The 26,009-nt window shown below is 37.2% G+C and overlaps 1 protein-coding gene across 1 annotated transcript in view; it reads right to left on the bottom strand.

The window, feature by feature from the left end:
* The window catches only part of SPATA9 (spermatogenesis associated 9), a 29,618-nt gene extending 23,785 nt beyond the window's left edge, over window positions 1-5,833 (bottom strand). The window contains exons 1-2 of the mRNA XM_057739019.1: window positions 5,659-5,833; window positions 5,418-5,506 (exon numbers count right to left, since the gene is read on the bottom strand). Coding sequence (XP_057595002.1) covers window positions 5,418-5,506; window positions 5,659-5,719 — 150 coding nt within the window. The 5' untranslated portion in view covers window positions 5,720-5,833. The remainder of the gene's footprint in view (window positions 1-5,417; window positions 5,507-5,658) is intronic.
* Window positions 5,834-26,009: the final 20,176 nt, after the last annotated feature.

The raw sequence follows: 26,009 nt of genomic DNA, 5'->3' as shown, positions 1-26,009 counted from the left end.
ATAGTGCTGCAATGACCACTGTGGCGCATGTATCTTTTTGTATTATGGTTTTCTTCAGGTATATGCCCAGGAGTAGGATTGCTGGGTCATATGATAGTTCTAGTTTTAGTTTTTTAAGGAACCTCCATACTGTTCTGCATAGTGGCTGCACCAATTTACTTTCCCACCAACAGTGTGGAGGGTTGCCTTTTCTCCACACCTCTGGCACTTATTGTTTGTAGACTTTTTGATGATGGTCATTCTGACCCATGTGAGGTGATACCTCATTGTAGTTTTGATTTGCATTTCTGTAACAATTAGTGATGCTGAACATCTTTTCATGTACTTCTTGGCCATCTGTATGTTATCTTTGGAGAAATGTCTATTTAGATCTTCCCATCTTTTGATTGGGTTGTTTTGGGGTTTTGGTTTTGGTTTTTTGGGTTTTTCTTTTCATATTGAGCTGCATGAGCTGTTTGTATATTTTGGAGATTAATCCCTTGTCAGTTGCTTCATTTGCAAATATTTTCTCCCCATCTGAGGGTTGTCTTTTTGTTTTGTTTATGGTTTCCTTTGCTGTGTAAAGGAGACATATTATGGCCACAGGCATTAGTTTCTACAAAAATCCCCCAGTCAATAATGTGTTAATTAGATCCCATTTATTTATTTTTTTAATTTTCATTACTCTAGGAGGTAGATACTTCCTTCAAGTCTTAATTCAAGAATCACCTTCTCGGGACTCCCCTGGTAGTGCAGTGGTTAAGAATCTGCCTGACAATGCAGAGGTCACGGGTTCGATCCCAACTCCAGGAAGATCCCACATGCCACGGAGCAACTAAGCCCGTGTGCCTAAATAAATAAATAAAAATTAAAAAAAAAAAAAAAAGAATCTGCCTGCTAATGCAGAGGACATAGGTTCGATCCCTGTCCAGGACGATCCCACACGCTACAGAGCAACTGAGACTGTGTGCCGCAACTGCTGAGCTGGTACTCTAGAGTCCCCGAGCCACAACTACTGAAGCCCGTGTACCTAAAGCCCATCCTCCTCAACAAGAGAAGCCATCGCACTGAGAAGCCTGCATACCACAACAAACAGTAGCCCCCACTTGCCACAACTAGAGAAAGCCTGCGCACAGCAACAAAGACCCAATGCAGCCAAAAATAAAAATAAAAAAATATTATTTATTAAAAAAAAGAAACACTTTCTCACTAAGACCCTCTTGGTCACCTAACCTTTCCCATCAACTGTTCTCCCTATCCCTACCCCTATACTTCATATCCCTTCTCTGCTATATGTTTTCTTCTCCTTAAGACCTACCATTAACATAATATATAGTTTATTTGCCTTGTTTATTATTTTTCTACTTGACGAGGTTTTTTTTTAGGATATAAGTTTTAGGGCAGCAGTGTTTTATATTCATTTGGCTCACTGATCTTTCCTAGAATAGTGTCAGGCATGTAGTAGGAGCTCTATAAATATATTTATTTAAATGAATGAATGAAAACAGAAAAATATAACAAGTTAATACTGATAAATATCGGGAAAATATAACAAACATTAAATTAGAAATTACCCAGAAAGATTTCAGTGCACAATGTGTTCTGCAAATTTTCACAATGATAGTGTCCCACAAGAAACAACTCACCAAAAACAAAAATAAAACCAAATTATAGAACACTCTAATTATAATTCTACATTATAATTACAATTCTCATTATACTTTGAAACCCCAATACCAATACAAGTAATTTCCAGACATCACTGGTGCATCCCCAGTGAAACCATGACCCATAAGGTTAAAAAGCTCATTCTGAAACTGTGCCCCATAGGGTTAACAGAAACTGGTGACTAACAGCAATTCTTTAGCTTGTCTTACAGAACAGCAGCAGATATGGGAAAGGCGTGTTAAAAACCCCTCTGCTTGTAATCTGCATTCACTGATCAAGCTCTCGCCTTAATTGTTCCTACAAACTGCCTACCTTCCAAGCTTCACATAGCTTAGACAAATACTGTATATCACAAGATTCCTTTAATCACCCCCTGTAGATAACACCTCTGACATACGGGTGGCTATAGTAATGGCTGCTTCAGAAACATGGAGCTAATCTTGCCCAGTTGAAACTGGTCAAGATCACAACCATTCAACTGGGCCTGCTCAAGTGTGCAATGGGTGACCTTTTGACATCTGAGGGCCAAAAGCTCCACCCTCAGATCATGCTAACACCCACATTTTCTGCACATACATCCTGTGAAGAAGCATGTACCTCAGATATGCCTGCAGAAAGCAGACATTACCCCACCTTTTTCCTGCCTCCAAACACCTTTGTCTTCAGCTCTGACCACCCTATACTCTTCACCCACAAATAATCCAAGCCCCCTGCCTTCAGGGAGGTGGATCTGAGATTTGTTCTCCTGTCTCCTCACTTGGCTGCCTTGTGAATAAACCCTTTCTCTGCTGCAAACCTCAGTGTCTCAGCATTAGGCTTTGAAGCATATTGGGCAAAGAAACCTGGTTTAGTAACACCAACAGTTTTTGTTCCACATGTTTAAAAAAACAGAAAAAAAAGAAAGCATAGAGTTCAGGAAAATATATCTATGGATGTAAAAGCCAAATTTTTGCATGGATTCTAATATGCTCTGTCTACAGTCCTCAATTTTGTATTATACACTTAAGTGCAAGATAATTACAGAATAAAATGCAGAACCACCTTCCATAATTAAAACCCACAAAATTGTCCCTAATTACCGTTAAAGATTTCTCTCGTTCAAGTAAAGATCATCTGAATTAAAAAATTTTAATTCCCTAATTGTAGCTTTTATTTTTTTATTCATTCAAATTCAAAGGTTTAATATTTTAAAGTTCTCATATGGAAATCATTTGTAATTTGCAAGTGTAAACCTTATAAAGTTACTTTTTACTAAAAGATGTAGATACTGAGGGTATTAGGGTCTGGGCTGTTTAGAAGGGAGGAAGTGCAAGACCTTAGAAGCCAGGACCTCAAGTCAAAATTCTAAAATTAACTTCCCCCAGTCCCAGAAAAATAAAATGTCCTTCAAAATCTTTGGCCATGAAGAACTATTTAATAACCATTATTCTGGGTGTATTCCTCCATAAAAATTCCACCATCACTCCCATCAAATCTTTAAATCGTTTTTTTTTTTTCCCTCCAGGCCAGTTACATGGCTTTTCCCCAAATAAGTGCCTAAAATTAAAAAAAAAAAAAAAAAAAAAAGGTTTAAATACCAATCACAAAATTTAGAGATTTAAAATACAACCCAATTAATAAAGTTTTCTAAGTAGTCTTAAAACCATTCTTTTCAGTATGTTTGGGAACTATGGACCATACTAGAAATAATAAAATATGCAACATTTATAATCTGACCTTTAAAAATAATCTAGTTAAGAACAGAGTATTAGTCTTGTTTTCTGGATATTTTTGAAGAGCAAATAACTTAAATGTGTTACAATATTCCCTAACTACTCAGGTTTCCTGCCAATCTCTGCAACACATTCTTCCAAGTAAATGGTGGGGGGAAAAAAGAACAATGTGTTCTGTAAACGAGAAATAAAGTAACTTTATGTTTATATTCTTTTCAATGAGTTGGAAATAGGAACTTAGAGTTCTTTGGGGATCAGGATATCAATCTAGTTCACCATAAAGCATACTTATGGCTCTAGTGATTATGAGGCCATGCAGAAGGTTGGAAGAGATGAAGGAAGTTGTAAAGAAAGTTGCAACTTTGATTAAATAAAACCCACTTTCTCTAATGTTGGCAATGGTGGGAGAATCACAACTTGGAAGGACAAGAGGGCTTTCCAGGCCCAGGCTTCCTTGGCTTTACCTGGGGGTTTCCTCAATAATTACTGCCACTACTGTGCTGGCCTTTACCATTTTACATCCTAGATCAAGCATCTCTTTGCTTAATACTCCAGGGCATAGCCAAGAAAAGTCTCTCATGTTTCAGAATAATTTATACCAAGACTAGGGGAATACTAAAAGGGGAAGTAACTAGACACCAAGACTAAGATATGGAATCACATAACCCCATTTGCCCTCTAGAACTTTTAAGGTTTACACTCTCCTACTTAGCCAACCACCATCTAAATGCCATTTTACCACTGTGCATCCGGATACATTTCAGTATTACCCCTTCCCAAAGTCTAGACCCAAGACTGAGGCCATTTATTCAAATTTACTTGACATTCTGGAAACATGCTATGATGTTTCATACTTTTTTGGCATGACACTGCTTCCTTTGGATTATTTTTTCCTGTTCTTACCCATTTACCTTATCCCTTTCTTCACCTTGAAAACTCCTATTCATCCTTTGAGACCCAGTTTAAGCACCTTTCCTCCATGAAATCTTCTCTGACTACCCTATGTAGAGTCATTCCTTCCTCTAAATTGTATATGCCTCTTACCATACTCCATTGTCATTACTTGCTTATAACTGTCTCCATTAGATTAAGCTCACTGACTGAAGGAACCTTGTCTTGTTTAATCTCTGTATTCCTTCTTCCCAGTTCCAGCCAAAGTATTTATTAAATGTCTAATGCCTGGTTGTCTAGAATAATGGTTAAAGGTAGCTCAAAAACCTCTCCTATGGAATGAAATATACAGACTTTGTGATTACTATGTTACTCAGAATGCTTTTTTGTTTACTTCCAGGTTTTAGCTATTTTCCTATTGTTGACATTGCCAAAAGTCTGATTTCTGGATAGGTACGTTGTTACTGTACCATATAACTTTACAACACAGTCTATTTCAACTGTGGCCAAAATAACTAAAACAACACTTTTCCAGTAAGAGTTGTGTACTTTTGAGTAACTTAGGTTATATGTGTCCCCGAAACAAGATGTTACTTTTTCCTGACCAAATGTCTTTACAATTCTCTACCTATCTCCTTCCACACCCAATATTTTATCTAAAATCCTTTTTGCAACAGATATTTAAAACATATGCACATATACTTTTTTTAAAATTTGTATCACTATTTTCTTTCCACATTAAAACACACAACACACCCATGCCATATTTATCTTTCCACTGTTATAACTTAGTTATGTTTTTTCACTTACTGAATTGCCTCAGATTTAGTTAAAGTATATCTAGGTATTTTTCTGATTTTACATTAAGCAAATCTTAAGTAAACTATACTGCAATTGTATCTATGAGAAAGTTCTAGATTTCCAATGTAATGGTAGAGTGACTGTCCTTAATTTATCTATCTACCACACTTCTTTGTCCACAATCTTTCTGCTTTCCATAGACTTGTCCCAATGAGTAAGAGCTGAAATGGTGTTTTTCTGAGGTGAAAGTAATGTTTTCCTAAGCTTCAAGTACCAATCTCAAAATCACAAATAAAATAATTGGTATGATACTAAAAATACAATATACTTTTTATAATCCTTTTCAAAGTTATAAAATCACATTACCTGATTAGACTGTGATAATCTTAGGATGGTAGGGAATTCATCTTTAAACTCATCTATAAGGTCCATGATTACTTTCTGGATCCCCTCAACTAAGACAAAAAGAAATTAGGGGGTTAAAAAAAGCTTAACTAAAAATCCCCTAAACATAATTCCAAAAAGCATGGAACACTGTAGGTCCACGATGGGGATTTAATTCCCTGTTTCCACACCCATATCCCCTTTACAAGAAGATTGTGCATACTTCTTCCAGAAAAGTTCTTCAACACCTGCCCAGATATCCACCCAACAGGTTTGATTGGCATGTTGAGTTCTTGCTTGGGTTCCTAGCTCATGGCAAGCTTGCAGGTCTGGGCACTGCTTGTCCTACTCTACCATTAATGAGGGATGACGGCAGCCTTCCACTCAGAAAAGCAGGCAAGGACAGAACCTGCCGGAATTCTGTTACTGCACAATGGACCCCTGAGAACTTGTTACAGAATCCTTTGAAATCACTCTGGCAGTGAGGAGGAAGAGTGTGTCTGGAGGCAGAAGCGGAGGAGAAATGGGATTGGAAAATGAAGCACACTAAGAAGTTCTGCAATATGAATTGAATTTTGTCCCAATTTCTGCAGTGATACTTCAATTATTGGATCATCTGAGAACAAAGCTCCCTTTGAAAAAAGCTGGCATACACTTTAAAAGAAATGCTTCACATTTGATGCCAAGTGAAAAAGAAACACCCAGCAGTTAACTCAGAAAGACTTCTGAAAAGGTTGTTTTTCCTTCACCCAAATGAGGATCACTAGGTCAGACCCAGGCAAAATCTTGAAGTCTTTGTTTTGCCTTCTTTAAAATCTCAACCTTTCTTTCTCCTTCCTCTGTGTCCCTTACAGTGCTCTCCCATTTCAGATGACCATCACCTTCCCCTGATCAAACCTGGGAAGAACTGCAGGCTTGATTGACTGCATGGTTATATTTTAGTGTGGATAAGCTGAGTTGGTTAACTCAAATCCCATCTTAATTTGAAGCCTTTATAATTAACCGTAGCTAGATGGATTTCTTCAGCAAGCATAAAACTGGCTACTGGAAGTCTATTTAGGGAAACTGTCAGGGAAAGAGAAATGTTCATCAAAGGATTCCTCTAGCTTGCGGAGCCTGCCAGATCCCCAGCTTTCACTTTGTCCTTAGTCCTTATCTGCCTGAGAATACTCTCCATCACAGCACAACCACCTCTCTGAACCTTAACAGAACCTGCTTTCCTCCAGCATAAACCTAATGCTTAAGATAATTATACCCTTAAAATTTGGAAAGTGAAATGTATTGCCAGAAAGAAAATATTATTAGATAAGGATGAACGCACAAACTGGGAGTCTGTAAGAAAATGAAAGCTTTATTTGTCCCATTAAGATACTTGGCTATCAGAGTCTACCAGAGTAACACCCGTTAGGACCTTCTATCTCTGGTCTTCTACGTTCTCTACTCCTATCAACTCCCAAATTCTTTTTCCCACCTGCCCACCCCCAATGTCCTAGCTTCCAAAACTGTTTTACCCAGTTATCTTTCCATCCGTTCTCACCCTCCAAGGTATCCTATAAAACTAACAAATCTACAAGAAAAACATATCATGTTAGTATTTCCCACACTTCAAGATTAACTGACTCTATGTTAATTATGCCAACAAAATTCTTTTTGTCTTTTCTTTCTTAATGTCCCTCTCTCTGCAAGAGGAGTGATGGAAAAGGGCAGGGGGTGATAAGTAAAACAAATCCTGCCTTGCCACACTTACTTTTGTGATCATATCTGATAATATTTTGGTTTTTATTTAATCATATTTTATATCTATATCCTTTATGCATCTTAGATTATTACAGATAAAGTTAGATGAAATAATGTCAATGGCTACCTTTAGTTGTTATTCTTTACAGCTCATAATTGAGTACTCCATACTTATAAAATAAATTCTAATATGATTTTGAGGCAGCTTGCATGTAAGTAGGATGTTTGTAAATTGAAACATTTGAAATGTAGTAAGGGAACTTATTCTTTAAAAGTAACTAACCCTAGATAAATTCGTCTGTAAAGTAAATAATCATCTTTTTCACACAAAAAATAAATACCTACTAAGTATCTTGTAAATCCAGATTTTCAAAGAAGTTTCAAAATAGATATAACATTTTGCTTCTTCTTAAAAATTATTTAATAACTATATTCTACCATTCCAGTTGGGTACCATTAATATGGAGTAGACAATAAAACCCGATGAAAGCCTTCAAATAGTTACAGTAAAGTGACAGGCCACACAGGGAACAGAATTAGCAACATTAGCATTGCTACCCAACTTTGGGAACTGCTGAGGTTGGTTACATGCTAGGACGCTGGAAAGGCCAGATGTGTTGTTGTCTGTTTCCTGCACCACAATATAAACTTCATGAGCTCAGGGTCTTTGGTTGGCTCAAGGCTATATTCCCAATATGTAGATAATGCTTCCACATGCTTTTACAATTTTACAAAAATATTTCCTGAATGAATATAATCATATTGGTTACATATGTCTTAGGCAGGATGAAAATTTTTATCATTAACAAATTCATCATGGAGTCAATTAACTGATGTGTAAATGTAAAACACTTAAGACATATTACATACACATACACACACATAATGTTTATCAAACACTATGGGAAGAAAACTTTTTTTTCCCCACATACAAAGCACTACATTTTAATTTATTTTACCCATGACAGTGACATAACCTAAATAATTAACTGAATTAATTCAAGATGAGTTCATAGGAACTAGAAAATAGATACACTGAGAACATTTGTCTTTGATTTTTCTTTACACTTTTTTGGCTAAATAATACTGAGTAGATTAACTGCAGTCTATTATTCTAGATATCTGAGGATAGAAAATAAATGTGTAGCAAGTTCATGGATTGAGTATTGATAAATGAGTAAATGAAAATATATGATGCAGTAGAGATCAAAAGAATACACATGTAATACATACTACTATATATAAAACAGATAACTAATGACCTACTGTATGGCACAGGGAACTCTACTCAATACTCTGTAATGGCCTATATGGGAAAAGAATCTAAAAAAGAATGGATATGTGTATATGTATAACAGATTCACTTTGCTGTGCACCTGAAACTAACACAACATTGTAAATCAACTATACCCCAATAAAAATTTTAAAAATTAAAAAATTTTAAAAATTAAAAATTAAATTAAAAAAAGAATATACATGTAAAACTTTTCATAATATTTACTTGTAAAAAGTAATCCCTAACTAAAAACTGAAAACAAATTGGAAAAAATTTGCTGTATATCAAATTGGTTATAAGACCTAAAAATGATTTATTTTGCTTGACTTTTATTTTTTTTATTTTTATTTTTTGAAATCTTTTTTTTTTTGAAATTTTTTTTTCATTTATTTATTTAGTATATTTTTTGGGGGTACACCAAGTTCAATCATCTGTTTTTATACACATATCCCTGTATTCCCTCCCTACCTCGACTACCCCCACCCTCCCCGTCCCAGTCCTCTAAGGCATCATCCATCCTCGAGTTGAACTCCTTTGTTATACAGCAACTTCCCACTGGCTATCTATTTTATAGCTGGTAGTATATATATGTCTATGCTACTCTCTCACTTCGTCCCAGCTTCCCCTCCACCCCCTGCCCCCCCAATCCTCGAGTTCTCCAGTCCATTCTCTGCATTTGCGTCCTTGTTCTTGTCTTGTCACTGAGTTCATCAGTACCATTTTTAGATTCCGTATATATGAGTTACCATACAATATTTGTCTTTCTCTTTCTGACTTACTTCACTCTGTATGACAGACTCTAGGTCTATCCACCTCATTACATATAGCTCCATCTCATTCCTTTTTATAGCTGAGTAATATTCCATTGTATATATATGCCACATCTTCTTTACCCATTCATTTGTTGATGGGCATTTAGGTTGCTTCCATGTCCTGGCTATTGTAAATAGTGCTGCAATGACTTTTTTTTTAAATTGAAGTATAGTTGATTTACAATGTTTCAGGTGTATAGCAAAGTGATTCAGATATACATATATGTTCTTTTTCAGATTCTTTTCTATTATAGCTTATTAGAAGATACTGACTATATCAGTAGACCCTTGTTATCTATTTTATATATAGTAGTATATATCTGTTAATCCCAAATTCCTAATTTATCCCTCTGCCCCCACCAACCTTCCCCCTTTGGTAATCATAAGTTTGTTTTTTATGTCTGTGAGTCTATTTCTATTTTGTAAATAAGCTCATTTGTATCAGATTTTTAGATTCCACATATAAGTGATATCAAATGATATTTGTCTTTGATGTACTCCACTTAGTGTGATAATTTCTAGGTCCATCCATGTTGCTGCAAATGGCATTATTTCATTCTTTTACACAGCTAATATTCCACCGTATGTATATACCTTTTTTTTTATCTATTCATGCCTTTTTTTTAATCTATTCATCTGTCAATGGGCATTTAGATTGCTTCCATGTCTTGGCTATTGTAAATAGTGCTGCTGTGAACACTGGGGTGCATTTATCTTTTCAAATTAGAGGTTTTTTGAGTCACGTTAGAACACAGATCAGAATATCCCAAGGATAAAAAGAACTAGAAAGATATTTTAGATTTCATTCAGTCATTTTCTTGGAAGCACTGATACTGGTTTTGTTATTTGAAATTATTTTCCTCATAATGCAGTATAAACACATTTTGGGATTAATAATGTTAGGAATCAAGAATTTCAGAATAAGAGAAAAAAAGACCTAATTATAAAATCAAAGAACAAAGTAAAACAGTAATATTAAACAGAATTGACTATATATCATCATAAACTCATGATTTTTAAAAATACATTTTTTCTAGCTGTATAGACTGAAACAAGCAGAAACATTGCCAGCTCAGTAGAAAACAGCACTCCTAGCACCCAGATTCTGGGCTCTAATATAATTCCGCCTTATCATGAACCAGGACTCCTTGAAGAAGTAGCTGACATCAGTCTGCAGCAACAGAAGTACAAGAAGAAGCAATAAGATCTCAGGCCAGAAAGGAAGAAAGCTTTTTGAAGATTAATGGGGTCCTGTTAGGAGGACACAGAAGCCAGCTGGAAGGAACTGCAAAGGCCTCCTTTACAATGGAAGACTCAGGCCATGTGAATGTTCACTGCTGCACTAACCGTAATATCAAGAAATTGTAAGCAACCCAAACATCCATTCTTTAACTACAGAATTCATAAATAAATTATAACATACCCATAATGGTAACTCTACAGCAGTAAACATGAATGAATTATAGCTACATGCAACATCCCGTATAAATCTCAACCGTGTAATAACTTTAAATGAGAAAAGAGCAAGATACAGGAAAAAAAAGCAGAGCATGATTTCATTTATATGAAGTTAAAAACCACTCAAAACTAAGCAATATATTAGGAGGACATATATATGTGGCCAAACTATAGAGAAAAAAAACCAAGGGAACTATAAACATAAAATTCAGGATAGCAGTTACTACCTCTGAGGGAAGAATGAAGAGATGGGATTGGACAAGGCACGTAAGGATTTTGAAGGTAATGGTAGCGTAATTTTTCTAAGCTTTAATCATGTGTACAGTTATAAAGTACTATAATCTTTATCCCTTACAGCAATATATAAATATATATTTTTCTCAATATTTAATAAAAACAATGAAAGGAAATAACTCGATAAACAAATTGTTGTAACAACTCTGGTAAAAAAAATCATCATTAAAGGCTATTCTAGTAATAATGGTAAAGGGACTTCTTTCATTCATTCAGTATTTACTGAGCACCTACTATGTGTCATCACTGCACAGCACTGGGAATACAGCAGTGAATAAAGTGGTCAAAAACCCTTGCTCTCCTGGAACTTACATCCAGTGGAACAGAATCAAACTATATGCTATTTTTCTATGGACCTAGAAAAGCTATTTCTATCATTAGTAACTTGCTCAGATTTCGAGGTGAATGTTTCACAACTGTATTCTATATAAACTTGAAAAAACTATAAATGATATAAAATATTCTTTTGATTGAAAAAATTTTATTTCAGCCTTATAAAAGTTTGTTATAAATCTATGTTTGAGACTAAAATCTTTTTTTCTTATATCTCCCTCATCAAATCTGTAGTTATAACTGCAAATAAGAGTTTTGAGCAGCTACATATCTTCTGATAGACATCTCCACCTTGGAAACAGGTAATCTAAAATTGAAGCCTTTCAAGAATAACAATATTAAACACATTTAAGTACCCATAGTCCACATATTTTTACGGCCTTTGGTTAGAGCCTCAGATTTATCTACTTTATGCTGTAACTTCTGAAGGCATGACTAAAAATACAGATTTTGTATTTTGGTCCCTTCCCTTATAGACATAGAACGTACAGCTTAACTGCCTAGATACTTAAGCAGATCTCCCTGGTTAAAACAATAATATTCAAACATAATGAAAAAGAAAACTGGTGATTCCATGTAATTCTGCATAATTGTAAAAAAGAAAGCTGTGATGTTCACCCAACAGAGCTAAATATGAAAACACCAAAGGATGCATCCCACTCTTTCTTTGACCCAACACTTGGACAACAAGTTGATGACACATCTTTAAAGCTAAGCCCAGACAAGATATAATTCACCATAAGCAAATTTATGTAAACTTGCTATGAGACTACATTTATGTTCAGCCAGTACCAACCAATCCTCTTAAATATTTCTAAGATATGTGTACAAAAATAATTCTAAGTTAAAAGTGTGATAAACTGTACAATTATAATAACAATGCCCTTTATTTTAAAATGAAGTCCTCTTGACCAATGATTTAAATCGCATCTGCTTAATTTGTAATTATTACTCAACTTTCACACGAACAAGTCTATCCAGTCCAAAGCTAAATGTCTAATATGCGTTATTTAGGCAGTTAGAAGACTGGAAAATCAAGCTTTGTTTTTTCCTTTGAAGGATACAGTAAAGCCAGATTATTTTTTCAGATTCTATTTAAAGATAGAAAATAGAATGGTTTTGTGGACCGTACATAAGTATTGCTATCTATCTGCAAATGATGAACCAGGCTCTGAGGAATTTAGAACGTATCCCCAAACGAGGAAAGTGGCAGAGCAAGGGCTCTTGTCTAGATTCTCCTATCTGGATTCTCCTTTCAAAATTCTGAATTCTCTTCACCAGCATATTGCCTCTCTTAGTTGGAGTGAGTGACTTTCAAGAGCAGAAAGAAAAATGAGAGTAACAATAGGAGAAATATTCCAAGATGGTCTAAGAAACTTAGAAAAAGGTTCATATGATCAGAAATTTTATCATGGATGGCTTTCACCTTTTCAACTGAAATCTGAGTGTCCACTGTACACCAGGGACCTGGGACACAGAAATGAACAAAAAGAATCCTTCATCTAAATAAAGGAGCAGGCAATATAAAACACTTTCAAAGACAATTGCAATAAAATATTATAAAAGCAGTAACACAGCGTCCTCTATGCAAGCAAGAGAAAGGGCGCCAACAGTGGGTGGCCAAAGTCCGAAAAGATTTTATTTGAGAAACACGTCAGACACCGTGCAAGAAACTGGGGACAGTGGTACATAAAACACAAGGGACTGCCGCTCGCATGGAGCCTGCATTACAGTTGGAGAAGAGGCAGCAACTAAATGAGGTCACATCCCATGTAGTACTAAATGCCATAACGGAAATGAAACTGAGCGATATGTAGACATGACTGGGCCACCACTTTACACTGGAATGTCACGGAAGAACGCCCATGAGGTAATGAGAAACACCTGAGAAGTCAGGGATGTATACCGCGCTAAACCGTTATCGCTTCACCTCTGGGGCAAAATCATTAAGTTTTAAAAAACTTGGCACCTTTATTTTACACAGAGTTTACCTTCAGGCTGATAGTGTAACTTCTCCGTAGCTCAAAATCTCTGGATTCAATTTTCATCCTTCCCCAGTATAAAAAAGAAGACCCCTTTTTGTTTCCATCACCGGGGCCGCTCTCAGCGAGGCTGGCCCCGCGGCGGCCTGGTGCTCGGCGCACGGCAGGCTGTCCTCACCTGGACCGGCTCTCCCGGAAGTGCAGGACGAGGCTGCGGTGCCCCAGGTGCACTCCGAGCACGTGCAGGTCACGCGGCACGGGGCAGGCCGCCAACTCACAACGGCATTCAGCCACTACCTTGAATCCCCCGTGGGCCCTCGCCGGCCTCTAGGCTTCAGCCTTCGCCTCCAACACTGCCTCCTCACCCAGCGCCGAACGGGCACCTCAGAACCGGCTCCTCCCGCTTTCACACATCTGTGACTGGAGACCTTGGGGTGGCTTCTCACCGGCCAGGCGGCACAGCGCCCTGACGTGTGACGTCAACGCGCCACGCATGCAGCGCAGCGAAGAGGGGCGGGGGCGGAGGACGCCTGGGACAGATTCCAGTCGCCCGGTCCTAGGGGGTTCTCGAACCACTGGAGTCGGTATTGCGGTCCTCAGGCCCTGTTCAAATGTACCCCCTAGGGTCGGATGTGGTGCAGGCACCCAGCGGTTGTCTTGGCTTCTCCTCCACCTCACCCCTCCCCCAACCTCGCATGCCCTTTGAGATTGAAATGCCAACCCAGAGAACTGCACTTATGCCTAAAATCGGAGACACTCAGGCCCCAGGGCTTCGGAACTGCCTGTGGAGAAGAGCAAATGGTGCTGACTGCGGTTGCTTCATTTGTGAGGGAAACGCAGGCTCCAGGGAGAGCGGTCCTGCTAGGCATCTATGTTGAAGAAAATGGATGATGGATTTAGGGAGAAAGCCCAACAATAGTATCCACAGAAAGATTTAACCCCAAAAGCTGACATTTTTAAGTTTTGTCAACCCAGTAACCCTTATTTTTCAGAGGTTTCTTGACCCTCGATCCACTCCCCAACCTAAAGTATCAAGTTTTTGTGAAATCACACCAGTAATAATTCTGGAAAAATCATTAAAAAAGTAATGTAGTATGATATGACGTGAATAAGGGACCCCAGGATTAGAAGTCAAGAGACCCTGGGACATCAGTGTCAGGCTTGATCTGACTCCCTGTAGGAACTACCAGTCACTTAATCCCTCAACTCAAATTTATTAATCAGTGAAGTGAGGGAGTTGAAATAGAGATCTTCAAAACTTTGAGAGTGTCTGACCTTAGCAACTCAGCTACATTATCACAGATAATCACTACATATGTTTGTAGCTGTACTTTCCCCAGGATGAAAACCAAAAATTAGGGCACAGTACAGGGAAATCAAGGATGTACCTGTAGAATACTGGCAAGAAAAAAAAAAAAGAACAATTCTTACAGCAAAATTTCTAAAGCTTAGTTCATTAAACCATTCGGTTTTAAAAATATAAAAACGAATACATTTCAAAATTGGCCCTTCTTGGTTTGTATACAGAAAGCAGGCCGTTGCTAAAATTGTTCAATGCTTAAAGTAGCAAACAGGAAGAAGACAGGTATTGAGATCTCTCTGTTCCTTAGATCTTGCAACTTTTGTTACCGAAGTTTTCTCTTCCCTTTGCTTTCTCAGCTTTCTTACTTCCTACTTAGATTAATCCTTTGCATTCTGGCCCTGTGGGGGATTTTCTTTAAAGTCTCCATCACCAACTCTAAGCCTTTTCTCAGTCTTCAGCCTTTTTAAACTTTACAGTAGGTAATGCTATTGATGGCCCATACTTGTTAAGATAGCCTTTTTCTTTCATAAGATAATTCCCTATTTTATTTACCTGGATATTCTCTGTCTTCTCTTCCTTCTTCCTCTCCCTTTTTCTCCACACTCCAAAGTCCCGTACTTTACCCTTTTTTCATTAAACTCTGTTCCATGGCAATCACATCTAAACGTTGGCTTAAATTATTTCCTGGTAGAAACTTAACAAATCCCTAACTCTGATACTATTCTTTGTTCAGAGTTTTCAAAACACCTGCTGAACAAAATAATAATAAAATAAAATCACCAATTATTGAATGCTGACAATCTAAGCACTTAATATACTGAATAAATATTATTAAATTTTCAAAAATGAAGTATTCATGGGTATATGATTAATATACAGTATACTGAGTAGTTATAAATCTTGATATTACACCCAGTGTATAGATACATATGACTATATTTCAATATGCATTTGTGTATCTTGTAATGCTATTACAAATACTGTTGTTTGGGGGAAAAGAGTTTATAGCTATGCATAATAATAAGAATAAGACATGTATCATCAACTCTTGAATAATGCCCTGAATCTTTACCATGTGGGAAGCCAAAATTTGTATTACCAGAACACAAACCTGTTTACACTCAACACTTTATTAAAGACCTGTTTACACTCACAAATTATTGAAGACCCCAAAAAGCTTTTGTTTATGTGAGTTGTACCTACTGATATACTTTACTAGAAATTAATATTAATACATTTATAAAATATTTATTAATTCATATGGTAGGCAGCCTCTAAGATGGTCCCCAGTGATCCTTACCTCCTGATATTCATGCCCCTGGGAAATCCCTTCCCCTTGATTTGCTGCCTGGATTTATAGACTTCTTTCAAAAAACAGAGTACAGCTGAAACGATGGGATGTCATTTCCAGGATTAGGTTACAAAAAGACTGTGGCTTCTGCCTTGCTTGCTCTCTCTGTCTCTCAATCTCTCTGAGGGAAGCCAGCTGCCATGTTGTGAGATGTCCTATGAAGAGATCCATGTGGCAAGGAATTGATATCTCTGGCCAACAGCAGTGAGGAACTGGGTTCTATCAATAGCTACATAAGTGAGCTGAGAGGAATCCCCCCGCTCCCAGTCAAGGTTTAAGATTACTGCAGCCCTGCTGACTCTCTGATTATAGCTTTGTGAGAGACCCTGAGCCAGAGGTACCCAACTAAGCCACACCTGGATTCCTGGCCCAAGAAATGGTGAGATAATATTTACTGTTTTGGACTTCCCCAGTGGCACAGTGGTTAAGACTTCTCCTGCCAATGCAGGGGACACAGGTTCAAGCCCTGGTCCAGTTGCCACGGAGCAACTAAGCTTGTGCGCCACAACTACTGAGCCTGTGCTCTAGAGCCTGTGAGCCACAACCACTGAGCCCGTGTGCTACAACTACAGAATCCTGCATACCTAGAGCCAACGCTCCACAACAAGAGAAGCCACTGCAGTGAGAAGCCTGCACACTGCAAAGATGAGTAGCCCCTGCTCACGGCAACTAGAGAAAGCCCACCGGCAGTAAAGAGGACCCACCGCAACCAAAAATAAATAAAATTTTTTAAATTATAAATTTAATTAAAAAAAATTACTGTTTTAAGCTGCTGAAATTCAGAGTAATTTGTTACACAGCAATATATAACTAATACAATTCATCTTAAAATAAAATAATAACATATTCTATGAAAAATAACTATTTCCCCCAAAGAAAAATGTAGTGAGATGAGTGGTATTGTTTTCATTTTTTGCAAATCTTTCTAATGTCTAGTTTCATAGAAGACATCTGATTTCTTATATCTGCTTCTGAATTTAATCTGTCACAGTACATTGGTTTGTTTGACATATGTGAAGAAAATCCAGCCTTACACAGATGTGTAGCTGTAAAGAGAGTATTTTAATAGTCTTTCCTGATAATTGTGGATATTATTCTTTAATCTTATACCAGCATTCAGCAAGTGATAATTTCTTTCTTTTTTTTTCAAGTGATAATTTCTTAAAGGTGAGTTGCAGTGTAAAAACCATATACTCTTGTTACATTAAAATGTACTGGTCTGTCTTTGAAGGACTCATTTACTAATGCATGACTTTGTAACATCATGTGTTGATCATTTTTTTGAGTAATATTGGTTCTCAGAGTTATGCACATCTTCCATTGACACACTGCATTAGTTTCATTATGCAACCACCTCCCTGCCCCCCTCCAAAAAAACTCCAAAATACAAAAAATAAACAAAACCCCCCCCCCCCACCTTTGTTAATATCACCACCACTCATCAGAAAAGCCTTTAAAGTTTGGGAGACTTGTATTGGTTATCTATTATCGCATAGCAAATTATCCCAAGTTAGCAACTTAAAACAACACACTTTTTATTATCTCACAGGTTCTGTGGGTCAGGAATCTAGGAGTGGCATATCTGGGTGGTTCTGGCTCCAAGCCTTTCAAGAGGTTGCAGTCAAGCTGCTGGCTGAGCTGCCCTCATTCAAAGGCTCAGCTGAGAGACAATCTACTTACAAACTCATTCAGTGTGCTGCTTGGCAGGCTTCAGAAGATCCAATTCCAAGCTTGTTCACATGGTTGCTTGCAAGCCTCAGTTCCTTGCCGCGTGGGCCTCTCCATAGGCTGCTTGAGTCTCCTTATGACTGAGGGAGACACACACACACAGAGACAGAGAGAGAGAGAGAGAGAGGAAATAAGAGAGCCAACCCAAGGCAGAAGCCACAGTCATTTTATAGCCTAATCTCAGTATGATACCTCACCACTCCACCAGAAATTGGTCCAGGCCAAAATTAATGGCAGGGAAGTTAAGCGCCACCTCTTTTTTTTTTTTTTTTTAGCTTATAAATAACGGAAATTTATTTCTCAGCGTTCTGGTGGCTGGGAACTCCAAGACCACATCACCAGCATTGTTGCTTCCTGGTGAGGGCCCTCTTCCTGGTTTGGAGCCAAGGCCTTCTCGCCATGTCCTCACATGGTGAAAAGAGCTAGGGATCTCTGTGGGGTCTCTTTCATTCCTGAAGTTTCCACCCTTGTGCCTTAAGTACCTCCCAAAGGCCTCACTTCCTAATACCATCATCTTTGGGGGTTAGGATGTCAACATATGAAATTTGAGGGGAAACAGTAAGACCATAGTATGTTTTTGTCTTCTACGAATATTTGAATATGGATGGGTCTATATATGGTTTTGAGAATCCAGGGCCTAAATCTAAGTTCTCCAGCTCTTTATCCCACTGCTATACACTGTCTCCCAGTCTGAGAAACAACTTCTTAAGCACACTATTTGCTGTAATCTTAAAATCAGGCTTAACCAAAAAGTATGTTCTTTATGCTTTTCTTCACAACTTCTTTTGCAAGCAGATGGGAAGGTAGATGCATGGTCTACAGATCAGTTGGCACCATACAGGGAAGTAAACATTTAGTATTTTCCCCCTCAGGAAGCCGGGTGGGGAGAGCTACGTTTTGCTCTTTCCCTAGATTGAGACTAAGCGCCACCTCTCGAGGGGAGCTGGATCAAAGAATGTGGAGACATAGCTACAAAACCACCACAAGTTTTCAAACTCATGATGCTGGATGCAAGTTCTCCCAAATTCTAATTTTTGCTTTAAAGGGCAAGCTTCCCATTGGCAATAAACACTATCAGTTGTCTTTCCTCGAAATGACAGGCTGACTTCTTTCATTTTTGAGAAAATATTTTGCCAAACACTCTATATAACCATAGTTTCTCTGTCAGTCATTCTTTAAAGTGAAAATGGTATTCCATGAGAGAGCAATTTTAACTCACAACTCCAGCAAGTATACTATTGCTTTTCCTTGGGGCAGTCATGTATTTTTCAGTGTGCACAGAAAAGCTTTATGCCTACTTCCTATTAAATCACACAAAATATTAAAATGATGTATACTCCAGGGTCAATATTTAATAAAATTAATCATTTTTATTGCTTCATCTTAGGTAAAACTGACTTGGGGGTGGGGGGGATACAGATTAGACTGCTCAGAACTTCAGACTTGGAAAATCATCATAGGAGCAGGTAAATCCAAAAAAAAAAGCTTCAAGGAAAAAGATGTATATTGACATTGGCTGGGAGTTACTTTAAGGTTGGCAGTGAGGAGGAAAGGTGAGAGAGGAAACATAGGCAAAAACAGCGGAACTGGAATGAAATGAGCATGTTATGTTCAAGAATGAAGAGAAAGAAAGCGAATTTGGGGGCGAGCTGTGGACTTGATATAGGCACCTGGGAAGGGAAACAGCCTGACAGCCTCATAAAATAGACCCCACCTGAAGGGGCATTGTGAGAGGAGGACTACTGGACATCCTAGGGCTTCTCAGGATTGTTATCTACCTGGAAATGCAGCAGGAGGGTGCCAGCAGGGTTCCGTGAAACACAGAGTCACCTTTGACTTTTCTATTTCCCACTCCTGAGGGCACCAATACCAGTCACAACCATATGGTTAAATAAGAGCTTTTCCCCATCTTACCTTTTCTCCTTCCCTCTTGCAGCTCTGAAAAGGCCAAAAACATCAACTGATGAGAGAAAGGGGATACTGAGAAGAGGAAGAGCAGCTGACCACAGCTGCCTCCTTCCTCCCCTGTAGACTCCCAAGCCTGGAGCAAAACTCAGATGTGAAAGGCAGGAAGTTTTAAACAGAATGAGATTAGACTTTGGATTCTTATACTGGACGGGACTCTAATTACTAAAAAGAGACTATTATTACCTTTGAGCAAACACAAAACTATAAAATCTACCTGAGAATTCAAGAGAATAGAGGTGGAGTGCGGTGAGTTGGCACAAACTGACAGTGCAAGTTTGAAGGACAGCAGACAAAAAGACAGTTGCTTTCAGCTTGCACTCTACTAAGTCCAACTCCTGTAATAAAGTGGTTACAATAACGATTTATTGAGCACTTATTTTTGCAGACTGAGGTTCTGCTGGTCAGGTTTCAATGAATGGCCAAGATATATTTATGTTTAGGAGAATGGTGTTTTCAGAGTGACTGGAACCAGGCTAACCAGAGTTTAGACCCTCTCTGTGCTACTTAAAAAATGTGACATTGTGAATCTCTTGAACTCTCAGTTTCTTCATCTATAAAATGAAAATAAGTAATACCTACCTCACAGGGTCGTGGTGAACAGTGAAGGAGATAATATAGGTGCCATTACACAGTGCCTGGTACACAGTAAGCACTCAGTATATGGTAGCAGTGATTATGACATCATGATCTTAGTCGGTGTAGTGACCAAAAGTATCAGTTTAGAAAAATTTACCAGCTGTTAGCATGTGAGATAGATTGAAAGTGAATCAAGATTAGGATCAGGGAGAAAAATTAGGAACACTGAATAATAAAATGAGGCTAAAGTGGTAAATATAAGGACAAAATAGAGGTGAATAGACAAATATAAGGAGTATTTGAGAGGAAAAGGAACATAAGAAGAACCTGCTTACATACAATATGGTAAATAAATAAAGGAGAAGGAAGAGTCAAAAGCAGCTTAAATTTTTAAAGCTTGGTTAGATGGGGGAATAATAGAAATGGAAGAAATACAGCCATGGCAGAATGAGCATGGTTGGGTAAGATTGGTGTGAAGAAAACATTAGTTTTGATTTGTTTTGTTACGTTTCAAATTTAGGTGACAGTGGGACTTCCAAGTGCAAACATCCTATAGATATTTGGAAAGTCATTTATTTATTCATCTAATATGTCTTGAGAGCCTACTTAGATTCTGACACCATGCTAGGTTGTAGTGAGAACAACCTGGTAAAGAGTTGGAGTTTATTTATTTATTTTAAAAAATTTTTTTAAATTAATTAATTTATTTATATTTATTGGCTGCGTTGGGTCTTCGTCACTGCGTGTGGGCTTTCTCTAGTTGTGGAGAGTGGGAACTACTCTTGGTTGCATTGGCTTCTTTTGTTGTGGAGCACGGGCTCTAGGCACGTGGGCTTCAGTAGTTGTAGTACATGGGCTCAGTAGATGTGGCTCGCGGGCTCTAGAGTGCAGGCTCAGTAGTTGTGGCGCACGGGCTTTGTTGCTCCGAGGCATGTGGGATCTTCCTGGGCCAGGGTTCAAACCCATGTCCCCTGCATTGGCAGGTGGATTCTTAACCACTGTGCTACCAGGGAAGCCAAGAGTTGGAGTTTAAATGGGACACCTGGGCCAGACAGACAGACTTGGGGGCCTTTATCATAAACCTGTTCCCTGAAACCATGATTATTAATCAGTTTTCTAATGGAGTGTGTCAAGAGGAGACAATTTCTGGGTATATTCACAGTTAAGGAGAAACAAGAAATGGCATATAGGTGAGAAATAATCAGGATCACATGTTTTAATTATTTTTATATTAATTTCTAACCATCTACAGTTTATAAATATTTAATTATGACCAAAAAAGAGCAGTTTCATAGTAGCTGTTCACATTTTTTTAACCTTTTATCTTGGAATAATCATAGATTCATAGGAATTTGCAAAAATAGTAGAAAGTTTCCATTTGCCCTTCACCCAGTTTCCCCTAATGACTACATCTTGTATAGCTGTAGTGCAATATTGAAAACCAGGAAATTGGAGTCAGTATAATCCACTGACTTTATCCAGATCTCACCAGGTTTACATGCACTCATTTGTGTGTATGCACGTGTATAATTCTATGCCATGTTTTTACGGTATGTATAGATTCATGTCATATCTCATCAATTGTTGAAATGGTTTTCTTTTTCCTCATTCCAGTTACTCATGTAACTTGAAGAATCCACACCACAGGAATTTTTTAAAAGCATATTTTGGTAGTTTACTGATACTCCCTAATGTTCAAACAGCCTAATATAGCAAATACCGTAAAGATTTTTAAAATATTTCATTAGCAAGGAACTTGTAAATGTTTTACACTGTTGAAAATATTGAGCCAGATTCTTCTGAGACCTTTAGCCAGTCACTCACTGTTCCACATGTTCTTTAACAGTAAAACGCGAGTTATGATTTCTGAAGTCCTACAGTTCTACAATTTTAGAATTCTAATTCCTAGATCACTTGGTCTCGATGTAAAACAGAAACTTGTGATGACTGCATTAGTTTTTCTGAGTCAGGGTCAGTCTCATACCTTATCCGACAGGTGGCCAGTGGGGCAGCTCATCACTGTCATATTGTAACTAGCCTGCTAGCTTGAAAGATTTTATCATAGCTTCCACATGTGGCCGCTGCCTCAAAAGGGCTTGCATACATTAGGTAATAGGAGAATAAACTAATAATTGTTCTAAAAAAAAAAACGTATTTTTGAATAAAAATATTTGTTACCTGATTATTTTTAATAATAATTTAACCAAAACATCATGAACTATTTCTATTCTGGCCACATAGAGCATATTAGCACTGAGTTTCATTCCTACTTAATTAAATCAAAATTTGTGATACTCTGACCTGGGCTAGACAAGTGGGAAGCTTCCTCTATTTAGGACGACAATTAGGCCAATTACTAAGAAAATAAATATGTATAAACTGGATCCCCTTTATCCCTCCACAAAAGATCTGTAATTAATTTCACAAAAATAGTAAAAGATTCTGTGCTTAGACAAAAGTGTTAGCAGAAGATCCATGTAAGGAAGGTCAGGGTTAAAGCAAATATTTGCAAGCTGAGTAAACACCACTTTGGAAAAATGGCCATGAGATATAGACTTTGTACAGTGGTCACATTAGAAAGCTTGACAGACTTCCTATGTTTTATGTATTGATGGCAACACACAGCAATAGTCAAGCTAGATTTCTAATTCAGTAATGTTCTAGGGAAAAAACGGTGAACTAAAGCACTTCATGATGTTACTTCTACTGAACGAAGTAATTTAAATTCTTAAAGAATTGTTCAGTAGCTTGTTCCACTTAAAACTGTACTAGTAGTTCCAATTTCATGATACCAAGATTCTCTCAAGGGAAAACTTATGAACACAAAGTGTTAACAGAGTTGGTAGAAGAGAGAGAGAGAAAAAAAAAACTTCTCTGCAAGAAGTATAAATTTTTACTTTTTTTATAGCACAAAAATTTTTGGCAGAGAACCTGAACCCAATTTGGGGCTGTAGGTCTAGTTTAGTCTCATATTTAAGAATAAGTACCCATTTTGGAAATACCTATCAAGGGAGGAATGCCACCAACTCAGGGAGGGAGGCCTGAATATTCCCAATTTATGGATGCTCAGAGGCATTAAGTGATTTCTCCCTATCACACAGCTGCTGAGGGGCAGAAATGAGGTAAGAACCAAGTCTGTCTGACGCAAGCATTTACTGTTTTCAGGCATATTCTATGCTAATATCTATAAATCATTCTCATATCTTTACTGAAATAAACAACAGAATCTCTATTAGGGAGCATTCAGCATTTTGCTCCTGTATATTGCATTTATTGATTGATTGATTTAAAAGTCTCAATAAAGTACCAGTTGTATTCAATCAGGTGACTTCTTTATTCAATTAAATTAAACTGAATGTTATTTTCTATTTTGTTGGAAAGAGAAAATTAAAATTAAGTATAAATAGGGGAAAACAGCCATTTGTAATATACATAACAGAGGGCTAAAATCCTCAATCATATAGAATTTGTAAAGAAATATAGAAACATGCCAAAGGAAAAAATATTGGCAAAGACAATCACAAAGGAGTCCTCCATCAATTTAACAGATACTTTCTGAGCGCCTTCCATACACCCCGCATTGTGCTATGTGTTAGGGATAGAACGAGCAAGTGTTTATTGACTTCCTGCCATATTGCTAAAAAATGGTTTACTTGGGATAATTCCATCTTGTGAAAATGTATATGTATATATGCATAAAACATCTGGAAGGATATATATCAAGTGATTATCAATGGGTGTTTGATTTATTTGAAACAAAATAATGAACATGCATTTCTTTTGCAATAAATTTTTATAGGCATAAAGTTATTCAGTTATTTCATGTTGAGGGTGGGGTGCTGATAATAAGAACACACCTCTCTTTTCTTATCCAATGGAAGATAGATTCCAGTAGAAACAGATTCCTTTCTTTCTTTTATACTGCTATAAATCCCTCTTCCTGGATTCTGCCCCCGGGACACAACAGATGCACAAACACTGACCTACAGACATGCACACAGAGACATAAATACATGGATACAAGACAGCCTCCTACACAGTAGACACACACACACACACACACCTCACACCACATCACACAGAAACACACACAGAAATACAGTTTCATGAACACTTACTTTAGTGTAAGTGAAAGAGCTGGCAGAGATCTGATGGTTCTAATCTCAGAAATAGCTTTCTTTATTCTCTAAATTTCTCTGTTTTTTTTTTTTTCATTTGAAAACCATGAATGCAATATTTTTCATTCTTGCATATTGTAAAATGTATAAATTCTTTTAGCGGAACGGTAGTTCTCTGACTGACCCCCTTTTGGGTTTTTGTTTTTGTGCCTAAATTGTCTGTTCCATCTATTTGTTTTGGGTATTAGACTATCTTGGGACATGTGACAGATAGATGGCTGTAGCAGCTGCTAGTCTAAGGAAATGGCAAATGGCTTTGGGGAATAAAAACAGATTAATATGGAACAATTGATAGAAGATGGTAATTTTTTTCACTTGATTTAGTCACAGTGAAAAGTTTTCTGATTCTCAACTTTCTCAGTTTTACAACTATGCACAGAGATAGTGATTAAAATTTTATTTAAAAGTCCAATAAATGTTAGCTGGTAATAATGTTTATGAAGTACATTTTCCTAACACAATTTTGTAAAAAGAAAATCGAGTATTTGTGGAGAACCTGCTTTAAACCCAACACTATACATTTATTTGAATGACTTTAGACTGGATTGAATTTCACTATAATCCAATAGTTACCCAATTTTTTACCTCATGTAAGAAGCCTTTTCATTTTAAATTATTGTTTAGAGCTAATAACTGTCAGAAGCACACGAACGTTAACTGAAAGCTCAAACAACACGACAGTGAGTCAAAACCTGTCTCAAGGGTACTATATTTCTAGTGTTTGCCCATGGTTTCTATTCAAATAAAAACAGCCCAAGGTTTCTATTACTCAGAAACGTTCCCAGATTTTCTTTTTCGATATTCTAGAGGGATTCATCTATCTCCTTACTTTTCTATTTCTGTAAGGAAAGTAAAGGAGGCACGGAGTAAGAAAGGGATGGAAGATAAAACATTTCCCAAAGCACAGCCATTTGACCTCTTTCCATCCCCAATGGAAAAAAAAATCCATTCCCCAGACCTTCTTTTGGACTGACTAGTAACAAATCCTTTGATGACCCATTTGATTCCTTAAACTAGGAAGTCTTTCGGTATCAAGAGAGGACTCGGTTACTTCCTAGAGGAACTGCTCAACAGTTCAGCCTCAGGTAGATCTCAGGCAGATCTTCTGCTTGACATCCAAAAGGTAAATTAAATTGTTTCCTTCCTTACTCCCTCCTTTAATCATTTAAATAAATTCTTAAATTCTAACATTTCTTTCAGTAATTAGAAAAGAGGGCAATTTCTCCCCTTCTCAATCTTATCTAAACAGAAACTCTGAGTACATCAACCAAACTTTAAACAATATTTATTTTGTTTGATATATGTATATTTAAATACATATATTATATAAAATTTCTATGTAAAGTATATCTTTATTCTTTTTTTTTGTTTAATATTTCTGCCTTATATGAAAGAGACAATAAGCTCCTTGCTAGTAAGAACAAGCCTTATCAAGTTTCTTGTATAATATAATGGGGCAATAAACAGTTTGGTCTTGCCATGTTGACCCTACTGTTTTTGAACTGAGGGTGTTTTGACACAGAAGCATTTTTTAATAAAAATAATTATTATCAAAAGCAAAGATGAATGAATATTAGA

This window comes from Hippopotamus amphibius, chromosome 1 (genome assembly GCF_030028045.1).
Source record: "Hippopotamus amphibius kiboko isolate mHipAmp2 chromosome 1, mHipAmp2.hap2, whole genome shotgun sequence".
Taxonomy (NCBI): domain Eukaryota; kingdom Metazoa; phylum Chordata; class Mammalia; order Artiodactyla; family Hippopotamidae; genus Hippopotamus; species Hippopotamus amphibius.
This window is presented reverse-complemented; position numbering and strand designations above follow the sequence as displayed.